The sequence below is a fragment of the Aristolochia californica genome, unplaced genomic scaffold (assembly GCF_029961685.1).
Source record: "Aristolochia californica isolate CCGP_79_NKW_82.1479 unplaced genomic scaffold, dmAriCali1.0.hap1 SCAF_16, whole genome shotgun sequence".
NCBI classification, from domain to species: domain Eukaryota; kingdom Viridiplantae; phylum Streptophyta; class Magnoliopsida; order Piperales; family Aristolochiaceae; genus Aristolochia; species Aristolochia californica.
This window is the reverse complement of record NW_027181837.1, coordinates 17,627,998-17,641,722: the sequence shown is the minus strand read 5'-3', so window position 1 is coordinate 17,641,722 and position 13,725 is coordinate 17,627,998. Positions and strand designations below refer to the sequence as shown.

General features: G+C 34.8%; 1 protein-coding gene across 1 annotated transcript; it reads right to left on the bottom strand.

The window, feature by feature from the left end:
- Window positions 1-581: 581 nt before the first annotated feature.
- Window positions 582-3,224, bottom strand: LOC137952675 (polyol transporter 5-like). The gene is made up of 3 exons (XM_068799739.1): window positions 3,196-3,224; window positions 2,133-2,236; window positions 582-2,008 (listed from the first exon to the last, which is right to left on the bottom strand). Exons 2-3 carry the CDS (start codon window positions 2,227-2,229, stop codon window positions 582-584), a joined length of 1,524 nt encoding a protein of 507 aa, XP_068655840.1. The 5' UTR covers window positions 2,230-2,236; window positions 3,196-3,224.
- Between the last annotated feature and the right edge of the window lie 10,501 nt (window positions 3,225-13,725).

Sequence of the window (13,725 nt, the reverse complement as noted above, 5' to 3'; positions counted from 1 at the left end):
ACAACAAGGAGGCGGTCGCTGCAATAATGGTTCTTGCTTATTGAGCAGCGTGTCAGAATCCCACCCGTCTTCTGTCTCGAAGCGGATCGAAAGTGACAAACTAGTAAAATATGCCTTGCATTGGATTTGATTATTGTTGAGAATTGAATATCGACCAAGCCAATCCCTCTGATAGTCATGTTACGCCTTCACTAAAACCTCGTGGTTTTTGTGCAGCTGGTTTCAATATAGTATCAAAGCAGGTTGGTTTCGAGTTTGAGGGACTTTGTCTTTGGCCGTCCCTGTATAGGTGGGATAATGCATTTGCATTTGTACACGGGAGTTCCCCGTGCAGGGGAGTGTTGGAATGGGCCTGTCTTTAATATGCAAGTTGCGCCTTCACTAAAAGGTCGATCTTTTGGCTAAGGCACAACTTGCATATTAAAGACATGCCTGTTCCAATAATTATCACGTAGAAAAAAATCTAATTAATCTTTCCATGACAACGATAAGTATTCTATCGGCAGTTCCAATCTTGCCTTGTTGTTGGTTTAACCGTAAATTAAACTAAATCAGACGATTATACCAACTTCAAGAGAATTTTATCGCTGTTCAAGTCCATTGCTTGACTGAACCTCATCGTGGCTTCTTCCTTCTTTCGTCCCTCTGGATCTAAAAACAGGTTTCTCAAACAGGGTCTGCATTTCTTCTAGCGTCCGTCCTCGAGTTTCAGGGAAGAAGGTGTAGAAGAAGACCCATGCCACAGCAGCAATACCAGCGTAGAGGAAGAAGCTGCCGCCGATCGTAATGGCTTTGTAAAGCGAAAGGAAGGTCATGGCGATGACCCCGCTCGTCACCCTGTTCATCGCCACACCCATGCTGGCCCCCTGTGCCCTCAGTCTGAGCGGGAAAATCTCCGAGCTGTAGACCCAGGTGATGGGTCCCAGCCCGATGGAGAAGAAGGAAACGTACGCAAGGATGGAGCCGATGCAGATGACGATCGCCCATACGATCCTCTCTTCGTGGTAGTGATCGATGATAGTTAGTCCAAATCCCAGACCGACGAGGGAGACGATCATACCGGCGACGCTGGTGAGGAGGAGTGGCCGTCTTCCGACTCTGTCCAACAGAAAAGTTGCCACCAAGATGAACATCGTCTTGGTGAATCCGACAGCCACGGTTGCGCCCAAGAGAGCGTCGTTGCCTTTGATTCCTGCTTTTTTGAAGATGCGCGGACTGTAGAGGACGACGGAATCGATGCCGGACGACTGTTGGAAGAAATGGATGCCGACGCCGGCTATGAGGATGCGGCGAACGGCAGGGGTTGGTTTCCATAGCAGCTCCTTCCACACTCCCTTCCCGGCGCGGTTGCGCTGCGGGACTTCAACCACGTCTTCGGTGTAATTTTCCGGTATTCCGGCGGCTTCTTTGATGTCGCTCAGCCGGCACTCTGCTTCCTCCTTGGTGTCCGAGGTCTTGTTTAGAACTAGTCTGGCGTCTCCGAGACGGCCTTGCATTACGAGCCACCGAGGCGACTCAGGCATTGCGAGTACGCCGACGGCAAGGAAGACGGCTGGGATTGCACCGACGCCGAGCATCATCCGCCAGCTTAGGTTCTCCGGGAGCTTTGCGAACCCGTAGTTCGAGACATAACCGAGCAAAATCCCGAAGTTGATGAAGATTTCAGGGAGTGATGTGAGGAAGCCTCTGGTTGACGCGGGCGAGACCTCAGCCGTGTACACGGGAGCGATCACCAGAGCATATCCGACGCCGATTCCTGCGACGAATCTTCCCACCATCAGAAAAGCGTAATTGGTCGCGAAGCCCATCAGAAGTGCACCCACGAAGAAGATGACGGCGGCGAAGACGATGGTGTACCGCCGGCCTATCCAATCCGACGTCCTCCCGGCGGCTGCCGATCCGATCAGAGCGTAGACGGCGAGGATTCCCACTATGATTTCCACTTGTACGTCGCTGATTTTCAAATCATCTTTGATGAATATCGCCGCTCCACTCATCACTCCAATATCTGAACAACAAAAGACGAAAATTTCATCAAAAACAGAAGCAAAAGCATATCTTCCATCTTCGATACAACGCAAAGAACAGAAACTCATTTATACCTATTTCTCTGCAACTAAAGGTGAACTCACCATAACCCAGAAGAATGGAAGTCATGGAAGCTAGCATGGTGGATGCAGTGGCATACTTATTCCTCCCCCTAGGCTTTTCCGGCGTCTCCACTTCCATGGCTGAAGTAGACCCAACAGAAGAAGCTACCACACAGTTATCCTCCATCGGCCTTCTGTAAGCTGTCTCTCTGATCAGTCTGTTTTCAGAGATTCAAGCAGCCATGGACAGCACGAGGAGTACTAAGAGCAGCTCCTGAGCTTAAATAAGAGAAATGGGTTGAAAGGGTTGAAAAGCTACATCAATGATAGAAGGACCAGCAGCCGCCATTATTGTCTAACGAAATATTTTAAAGGGTCATTTAGAAAAATACTGAAATAAAAAAGCTTATTTAGGATTGAAATCCGTATTCTTGCGAATATTTTAAATATTTTTGGGTATTTTTTAAATATCCCAATTTTAAATTACAGAAAGAGTTCAACTGAACACGGAAGCCGACATTAAAAATTCATATTAACCTCGACTTTCTTCAATACTGGACTCAAACGATGATCTCTGTTGTCTGCCAGCAGAAGCTCTTGACCATCACGGCCTCCATAAAGATTTCTTAGCACAATTATACTAAGATAGATAAAATTTAGTACCCGATGTGGGTGATAGCTATGAGGCTTTTCATGGAAGTGAGAAATTAATTTATGAAGAGATAGGACTTAAAAGATGCTACTAGATTAAAAGAATCTATCTTATTATAATACAAATAACTTTAGAAGCCTACCCTTGATATTTTGGGGGCATTTATATATGTATTTTTGGAATAAAGAATGCAAGCAAAAAAACTTATCAGTGTTTTGGTTGATAAGTACATCCATTTGCTGCCAAAAGGAGAAGGTTTGACATCTTTTTTTAGGTTTGTTATGATATGTTTAAAAAACTATTACAAGTGAGAGTGACAAAATGACAACTTGTAGCTTCTAAAAAATAAATATTTATTTTATATAAGATATTGTGGTGATTTTTTTATGTATTGGTTTATTTGAAAGTTCATGTACCTCAAGAAGCACTCCGATACAATATGGATGGATGTATTCACTTGAGATGGTTCTTTGTAATTTAAAAATAATGGTTCGAAATAGAGCTTGTCTAGAAGTTTCTTTGCATACATGTATATTAACAACGAAGCTTTGATATTTTAATCAATGTACTTGGAGATGTTGAAACAAGATTTTTCATCGAACATATTAGAATTAAGATGGAAATGTCGACTACCTAAAGGAAAAAATCTTAGTTTTTGCCCATACTTCCAGTGAACTAAGTAGAAGAATCGAATTAATCCTTTACATGAACTTGTATAACAAGTTGTGGGTTGTACTAAATAATTACAATCTGATCGAAAAATAATACATCTAATAAGCACTTAACAAATTCATCTTTTAGGTCAGTTATCGAGTATGATTTTTAATTTTTTTGTATTTATGTTGCACAATGAACAGAAATAAGTTTTCCAAAATGAGGGTAGAACCAACCTGAACCAACGATATGAAGGGTATCGCCACTCATGACTGTAGAGTTTATTGCATGTCAATATTCTTGATGTCAACTAATTTATTACAAGTCAAAACTCTAGTAGATTGTGGCCAACTTGAAATAAACAGTAATATTCACCATTTTGGAATGGGTCCTATATAGGGTAGCAATACTCGAGTTATATTGTTAAAGGCATACACATCCCTAGTGAGCAACTTGAGGCAAATCGTAAGATTCAAAATAACAATGTCGCTATAAAGGGGTATTAGAAACATAATTACCTTGACTATTATGGGGTCGTAATTTATGTAATAGAACTATAGTACTTGGGCAATAATTTTGTTATATGCTCAAGTGCAAATGGTTTGATATAAGCAATAGTAAACAAGGTTTTAAGACAATTGACTACTTTAGCAATGTTAATATTTTGCAGATTGGTGCAACAACGGCCCTTTTGCATTGGCATTTCAAATAGAATTAGGTTTATTACATGGAGACCCTAAAAATAGTGGTCTGTGACACATAGTTCATAATGTGATTATGAGAAATGTGTTTGATGTGTTAGAGCAATAATTATCAATATCTAAATAAATGACTGCCTACCAATAGGAGTTGTCAAATTCTCCATGTTGTCCAAGTGGACGATGATGTTTGGCCATTGACAAGGTTAAATGTTCGTCCAGATCATAAAAATTCACAAACAGTAGAAGATGAAGATATATAATGAAGAGGATGTAAACGAAGAAGACAAAGTTGAGCTAGAAGACAAGTACCATAAAGAATAAGAGGAAGCAGAAGAAAAAGAAGAGGTCGAACAAGCGGAGAAGAAAGCTAATGAAGAAATATAACGTAGTTAGACAACAATGAATCTAAATAATTGTCCTTGAGAAATAATGTTGGTGTTACTATTTTTTGAAATAATATTATTGATGTTATAAATATATTATGCAGGTTTATGTAATATTATACCACCTAGTCCACCTAGGCTACCAACAATCTCACACATTGTATCATTCGAGAACGTAGCTACAATGGAGTTTAGAGATTCATATAGGACGGCACCAAGACGCAATAGATTTTTCACTCATTGAGTGGGCCATATCCTTAGAAATCACAAGGAGGTAAAGGCAGATACATTTAAATCCTACATTGATGCTTAGTTAGCTTCTAGATATACCTATATGAAACTAAATATTGCAAATTACTCAATTAGATTTTTCCTTTTATTTTCACTAGCTTACAATGTTAAGTTTGATAATATTTTTTGTTACTCTTTTTTTTTGGAAGGAGAAGTTGGATTTGGATATCTAAAGTGATGTAGTGGCACAAGTTGTCGTGTATTATATATGGGGCTTGGCATTTTGAGAGCACCAGACTACCATGCACGCACACCTAGAGAGTATGAGATTACCTCACGACACTATCGACTCCTTACAGAGGGGTTTCTTTGAGGATCGGTAGTGGCTACATCCGAACACATTTCAGAGGTAGAGATTCCACGTAATTAGATTTTTACGAGTTGTGCTTCAAAGTCTCGATTATTTTTTTGTTTTAATAATAGTTTAATTTTCATTTATGGAAAATATTGGCAAACAAATGGTTTGACATGATGATATGATCGAAAAGTTTTGTGTGTATCAGAGAAGATATGGTATGTATTTAAATTTGAGCATATTTTCTTTAAAATGTATTACTAATTTAATACATTTAAATGCATGTGTACTTTTAAATGCGTAGGTTAAAAATTACTTTGACGATGAGCAATTTTGAATCACTCATTCGTCCCAGTACAAGTGGATTGAGGGATCTGAGCAACAATATGTAAGTTCAATTATAACTTTAACTTTCTAAAAAATAATATATTTTATTTTAAGTAAACAATTATAACTTTCTTATGTTATTTTTCACAGAAGGAGATGCATTGGTTGGTAAGAGGCATAGGAGGCTGGTGAGAAAATTGATGAGTTTGTCATTGAGCAGAGCGCTTGTAGGATTAGGTCTGGGTACGTTAAGGAGATAGGTTTTGCTCAACTACCTATACCCAAGATGGCCCGATCATTTTAGTTTCAGTTATATGCACATATGGCGTAAGAAGAAAGAGTTCATTAGACACACTATGAATCTCACCATCTTGAATTTCAACAATATGGGTTTTTAGTTATTTGTAGTCTAATAATTTCTCATTAATATATAATGTTAAGGATTTCAATTCTTTAGAATTTGACTACCCACTCAAGAGATTGTAAGGTATAACTTTGTTGTGTGCAAAGTTTGGGGTATCCATCCTTATAAACAACTTGCACTTGAATTAAATATACTTGTACGACTCTTGAATTGTCATGTAGGACATTCGGGGACTCGTAAGATTGTTTATTATTCTTAGTGTTATAGTTTGAGACCGTTGTAGATACATTTCGGATGTATCTTCTTGATTTCCTCAAGTGTTACATTGCATACTTCAGTGACTAGTGTGCATTGTTCTCTAGTGATTGTATGGTACAAGCATATAAACTAATTATGTTGTTATAGCATGAAGGGTGTAGGGAGATGCTACCAAAATTTTGGCAAGTGCCTTAACTTGTAATATGTAATGACAAACAATTGCCAGTCCTAGATGGATATTGTGGCATCACAAACTCAAGTGAACAACGAAGTTGGATGTGATTTGGGAGTTATGGTTCGCGACCTCTCCCATCTAGAACTAGGGATCTTGAATAAAGTCTTCTCTCGTAGATGAGGTTGTTGTTTATGGCAATTTGTGTGTGTAATTCATTGATGTTTAGGAGAAAATAGACAAGTTCTAGATGAAGATCGTTCATGATAGGCCCTTGAGTGAAGAATTTAAGGAAGAGCTAGAGCTTTTTATTCTTATGGTGTACACCAAATCTATTGAAGGGTTAAATAATAATATGTGTTAGCCATGAAGAGTGTGTGCTAATCATCCAGTATGTCTCTTAAATAGTGAGCACCGATGAAGTATTACAAACCCATGATACAACCAATCTGGTCTAACGATACGAAGAAGATTGTTGTTTGGTTTAAACATAAAATTAGTTGTATCCATTAAGGTGGTGTTGGCTAAAATATTTCTTTTATTAAGTGTAATAACCTTGATGTCATATAATATGTCACAACTAATAGTTTGCATGTGCCCATCTTATATTAAACAATGGTATCTATTGCCTTGTAGTAGGTCATAGGTTAAGCAACAACTACTCAAGTTGTATCATCAATGACATGTAAATCTACATCGAGCAACTTGAGGCAACCTGTACAACTCCAAATAGTGACATGATTGTAAAGAGATACTACAAGAACAATTACCTTGACTGCAGTGGGGTTGAAACCGATATGATCAAACTATGGTACCTGGGCGATAATTCAGTTTATGTGCTCAAATGTATGTGGTTTGATATAAGTAATAGTAGACAAGATATTAGGAATACTACTTGGTATAGTAGTGTTAACACGTCACATAATGGTGCAATGACGACCCTTTCCCATTGGTATTTCAAGCAGAACAAGTTTATCACATGGATGATCCTAAAAATGGTGGCCCTTGGCTTGTGGTACATAAATTGGTCATGAGAAATGTATTTGATGTGTTAGAGCAACTATTAACCACATCTAATGAAGCAAATGCCTTCCAACAAGAGTTTAAATGATAATCTCCATATTATCGAGATAGATGACATTCCGCCTAAATGTACAAGTGTGCCAATTCACATTGTAGAGAATGAAGAGAATGGATATGAGTAAGAAGGATATGAAAAAGGAGGAGATGAACGTATGGTAGGAAAAACAATGAAGTGAAATTAGATAACAATGAATCTAAATAAATTTCAATAGTAAACAATACCAGTTTACGTCAATGTCTTTACTGTAAAGTTTTTAGTGTCATTTTTATTAGTAACATTGTTGATATTGTAAAGAATAATTGTCACATCATCTTACATCATGCCTTCTCATCTACCAACCTACTACTCCCCCATCTTGCACCATCTGAAGATGGTCCGATGGGTTCGAAGATGCAAGATGGTGAGCCGCATGGGGAGGACTATTGAGTCCTATACACCCAAGGTAATAAAGATTGCTTGAAATTTATTTTTTATTTTTCCTAAGTTGTTTATAAATTACCCCGCCATTCACAAGTGTCATGGCCCCACCTCTTATAGATGATGCAAATATTTGACCCGCCTTAGAATTTAAAAGGCTACCAAAAGGATCTATCTTTGATGTCAATACAAATACTATTAAAGAACATGTATGAAAGAATCTTACATGACTCTCACAACAAGAACTCTCATAGAGCTAGAAGTAATAGAGTGGTGTCTAAGAAGAGTCTCGCAAGAGGAGCTCTCATGTAAGTGTCTCAATTAAAGGTGTTTAAGTTATGTTCAGTTGTTCAATTTTTATAAGACCTATCTTTTAGTGTTTAACTTTGGGTGTAACTGGAATAAGGGTAGTTTAATTGTAATTGGATTATATTTATTTCTACTATTATAAATAGATTTTCATTCTACTCAAATTACAACAAGTTAGGGAAGTTTTATTCCTCCAAAAATTCAACATATTCTAATCTATCATATCTAGTAGTTTAGGTTCATATTATGTCTTTTTTCTTTCTTTCTTAGACCCAATACTCGTTGTTTTCTTGGCATTCTCACCTCTATAGTGAATTTTTCATATTTTAAACTATATATTTACTGAAATATCTTTGCATCTACTTTCTGAAGAAAAAAAGGAATTTTTGAAATCAAAATTTTCTACAAATAGAAATCGATATTTGTAGTAAGAAAGATCAAATTGCAAGAGAGGTTTGAGCAGTAGATGAATTATTCAACTTTAGAGGCATTTTATGCCATCAATAACGAATATTTATATGGTAAATTATATGTCAAAAGATAGATTTGTAAGTCTATTTTCTGACCTATTAAATCAATTCTCAATCTGATTATAGTGTCCAAGAAGAAAGAGTACTTATTTCGACCAACTTATAGAGTCTAAAGTCTATCAGAATCTTTCTCTCAAAATAAGTATATTTTATGAAAAATGTTATATATGAATGAAAGGTATTGAACTCTGGTTTTAGAAGGAGAAAATTTCATGTCAAGGAGATATTCGCATTGGAGTCGGCAACCGTCAAGCTACAAAATAAAGAAAATAAAGATATCATAACAGATTCAAAAATGAATTTTTTTATGTCGAATTATTCATCAAATTAAATCTCTTTAAGTCTAGTTTATTAAACAATAAACGATTTGTGATTATGAACTATATTGTGAGAGATATTGATATCATAAGTACTAAAGGTCAGTTCAATCAAAAATCGCACATTGTTCCTATTTTCTCTCTTATTATCTCTTCATGAATTGGCATGAATTGAGTTTCCTTTTCTCCTAGAATCCAATTTTTTAGCCAAATTTCTTCCCTAATCAGAGTTTTGGTCAGAAGTAATCACTCTATGATGTGTTTTACAAGGTATGCAAAAATATCCTCCCTCGATGTTGTTTTCAAGGTTTGCATTTTTGTTACTTGGTTGTATATCTTACGCATCATCAATTCTGAAAATTGTGGTCACCCCCAAAAAAATTTATACTTGGTCAAATTTATTAAGTTCTACCGTTATAGTCTCTCCCCTAATCTTTTTTTTAAAAGGGATCATATTCTAGATTCATTTGGAAGTATGAGTGTTGCATGTTTAACGGAAATAGGAATTTTTCATATTTTAAACTATATATTTACGGAAATATCTTTGCATCTACTTTCTGAAGAAAAAAAAGAATTTTGAAAATCAGAGTTTTCTACAAATAGAAATCGATATTTGAAGTAGCAAAGATCAGACTGCCAGAGACGTTTGAGCAACAGCAAAAACATTCAACTTTAGAGGCATTTTATGCCATCTATAACGAATATTTATATGGTAAATTATATGTCAAAAGATAGATTTTTAAGTCTATTTATTTACCTATTAAATCAATTCTCAATCTGATTATAGTGGCCAAGAAGAAAGAGTACTTATTTCGGCCAAATTATAGAGTCTAAAGTCTATCAGAATCTTTCTCTCAAAATAAGTATATTTTATGAAAAATATTATATATGAATGAAAGGTATTGAACTCTAGTTTCAGAAGGAGAAATTTTCATATCAATCTATATGTAAGGAGATATTCGCATTGTTGTCGGCAACCGTCAAGCTAAAATATGAAGAAAACAAAGATATCATAACATATTCAAAAATGAAGCTTTTTATGTCGAATTATGCATCAAATTAAATCTCTTAGAGTTTACTTTATTAAAAAAAATACGGTTTGTGATTTTGATCTATATTGAGGGAGATATTGATATCATAAGTACTAAAGGTCCGGTCAATCGAAAATCTCTCAATGTTCCTATTTTATTATTTTTCCATGCATTGGCATGAATTGGGTTTCCTTTTCTCCTAAAATCCTATTTTTTAGCCAAATTTCTCTCCTAATCAAAGTTTTGGTCATAAGTAATCACTCCATGATGTGTTTTTCAAGGTATGTAAAAATATCTCCCTTCGATGTTGTTTTCAAGGTTTGAGTTTTTGTTACTTGGTTGTGTATCTTACGCATCGTCAATTTTAAAAATTGTGGTCACCTCCAAAAAAATTTATACTTGATCAAATTTATTAAGTTCTACCATTATAGTCTCCCCTAATCTTTTTTTAAAAGGGGTCATATTCTAGATTCGTTTGGAAGTATGAGTGTTGCATAGTCACCTCCTTCTAGTTAAATTTGTTCTCCTCTAGAATTTCTTCAGTTTATCTTATTTTGTTTTCATCACTTCGGGCCATTGTTTAAACCCACTACCTAAAAAGTATAGGAGTGTGCCCAACATCCAACTTGCAGCAAGTATTTTATTCTTCACCCAAAAGGTGATATGTGTTTTACCCTTAAACCCATTAAGTTGGGTCATTTTTTCTCCTTTAAAATTGAGTAGAGTGTGTTTTAGACTATGACCTTTTTGACTGGTGTATGGATCTTTCTCATACAGCTAAGAGTGACTTTCTTCTCCCACATTGTGTTTTGTCCAAGTTGACTCTCTATCCCCATCAAGGGGGAAAAGTAGAAGAAGAAGTACGAAAAAAAGGTATTTTGTCCGACATGTTGTGGTAATTTTTATGTAACCAAAATATTGAAGAAAAGGGGAGAACAAATGATGAAGATTTAACTTCTAAGAAAAAAAATTAGTTAATAAAGATTGAAGACCAAAAATCGTTTTCATTGCAAGTAGAAGTCATAAACTTCAGTTTGAAGGGAAACGTTGAAGAGCAAATATGAAAGAGTTTTACATAACTCTCACAACAAGAACTCTCACATAGATATAATTAATATGGAGTCTAAGAGGAGTCTCACAAGAGGTCTCATATAAGAGTTTCAATTAATAGTATATTACTTATGTTAGTTTTTTATTTATGTTCAGTTGTTCAATTGTTTTAGGACTTATCTTTTAGTGTTTAACTTTGGGTGTATTTGGGATAAAGGTAGTTTAATTGTAATTGGATTCTACTTATTTTCTCTATTATAAATAGAAGCTCATTATACTCAAATTACAACAAGTTAGTGAAGTTTTTTTATTTTTCAGAAATTCATTAAATCCAATCAACCTTGGGGTGAGTGAAACAATCTCAACTTTGATTTTTGCATCTAACTTGGCTAAGCAATCATACACGTGTTCGTCCATGTAGAGGAATTGGTTGACAGGGAGCAAAATTTTAGTGACTGCCTCTCTATGCTAGTGATGGAGGAGGATGTTCATCAAGCATACTCTAACTAGAATGCACCTAACGATATAAGATTCCACATGGAAGAAGTATGAGGTTACAAATAACGAAGAATTCTAGAATTTGTAGTAATCAAATTTTATATAACCAGAATATTATAAAATATTAGAGTAAGGGGGAAAACGAGATGACAAGATGAATATCATAAGAAAGATGTGCACAAGAACAAGATGAATCAAGATAATTTTTTTTTTAATTACACAAGTTGTATGACTAAGATTGTTAGCAAGTTGAAGTTACTAACTCCAGTATGACAGAGAGTGTTGAAGAAGCCACATCAAGGAGTTTAAGATGAGTCTCATGCAAATCATATTTCACAAGTTTTATAGAATCAAAGGTGAGTCTCATGCAACTGAGTTCTCACAGTTGAAGCAAAGTCAAAGAAAAAGAGGAGGAGAAGAATCCACACAAAGCACGTGTGGGAGGAACATTTCCTCCTTATGCTTCATTTTAGTTTCTTTCTTACAACTTATTGTGATTAGATTTATTGATATATTCTTGTGTAATTGTAAACTTTTGTAAAGTTTATTTTTAGTAAGATTTAGCAAAAAATAACCAATGTACTCTCTGTCTTATTTTTCTCTTTCACATTTCTTCTCCTCTCTTCTCTTCTATCTTCCATGCTTTCTCTCTCAAAATCAACATTTTTTTTTCTAGTGAAATACTCTGTTAGCAAAAAAATAAAATAAAAGAACATAAAATAGAAGAAAGGATCCCTTGCCTTCTCTCACTAGTTCTTTGTGTTGGAGGGGGACAGACAACCATCCGTTTGCACAAATGGCCATGGAATTTTTCATGTGAATATACGATTTTTAAAAATTTAATATGTGCTTAATCAACATTAGAGTGGCTATTATAGTGTCATTATGTAGTTTATATAGCACAATTGTAGGATCTAGATTATTTAAATGCACAATTATAGAATTTGAAGGATTTAAAAATGCCTTTTTAATGGATTCTTTTACATTTCTTATCAATGTTTTAAAACCAAAATGGTCATCAAATGAAAGGAACTTCCGGTTTTGGTTTAACATGGTCGCTTTGGGCTCATGCAGTAATGTATACCTAACTAGCCTACTAGAACACTATTTTAATCTATCTAAAAGTCAACAAATATGACTTATAGGAGCCTTAGTGTAGCATCCCACATTGGTTCTATAAAGTTGGGTTCAAGCCTATCCCAAAATGCATAGATTAAATTAATGATTAAACTTGTTTTTACTAGGTTAAAGTAATTTCCCCCCTCGACGCTCCGTCCTGCACAGCGTGCGAACTCGCACGTGCGATTTTTTTATAACAAAAAAAAACTTGAAAATCCTATTCTCAACTTGTTTTTCCTCTAGACGATGAAATTTTATCAGCCCTAACCGCCTCTAGTACTGCTTTTCCTCTAGACAATACAACAATACGTAAAAATATAGTGTATTAAAGTTAGCATTTTATCAAATTTTCCTGTTTATTTATTTATTTATTATAATTAATCATGTGCATAGTTAATTGGCTCACGTAATTATTGTATTAATGTATAATAAAATATTATAATTAAATAATATAATATCTATTTTAATTAATTAATATATTAACTTATTTAATTATACATTAAATATCTTATTCGTGTTGTAATCATGTTTGTTATACCTAATTTGATGTTTAAGTATTATGTTTTAATTAAATATACTATTATAAGTTACTCATTTTCTTGTTTTTTTATATTTTTCTCATTTTGGGACACTAACTCTAGAAACTGTTTTCCAATATACATGAACTCGTCCACACTAATACCAAGTTTGAAATTGAATTTCATGTAGATGAATGAAATGAATTTGAAGCAGGAGATGAAGATGAACTTCAAATTTTAAGTTTGTTGACTAACCCCATATAATTCTCATATTTGCAGTAGCTTCAAAGTCTACATTTAGTAATAGACTCATATCGTTCTTCCTTGGCACCAAATACAGTTCAAGCTTTGATTTGTGGCAGTGATTGGGTTCGGGCTCTTCACGATGTAAACAAAAGTCAAAAGGTGAATTTCTTTGATTAATTATTTATTATAAATTTTTTATTATTTTTTTAGTTTTATTTATTAAAATTTTGTTTTATGATTACAGCCTTAGAAGAAGAGTGTAGAGATAATGCTACCAGCTACATGATTTTTCATGTTTTTCTCATCATGGTAATTTTAATATTTTTAACGACATTAAGTAACTATTAGTGGAAGAATATTTTTTTATCAGACAATAACTAATTTTATTTTTTTGTTTTTGTCATAGGTGGAGATTTTGG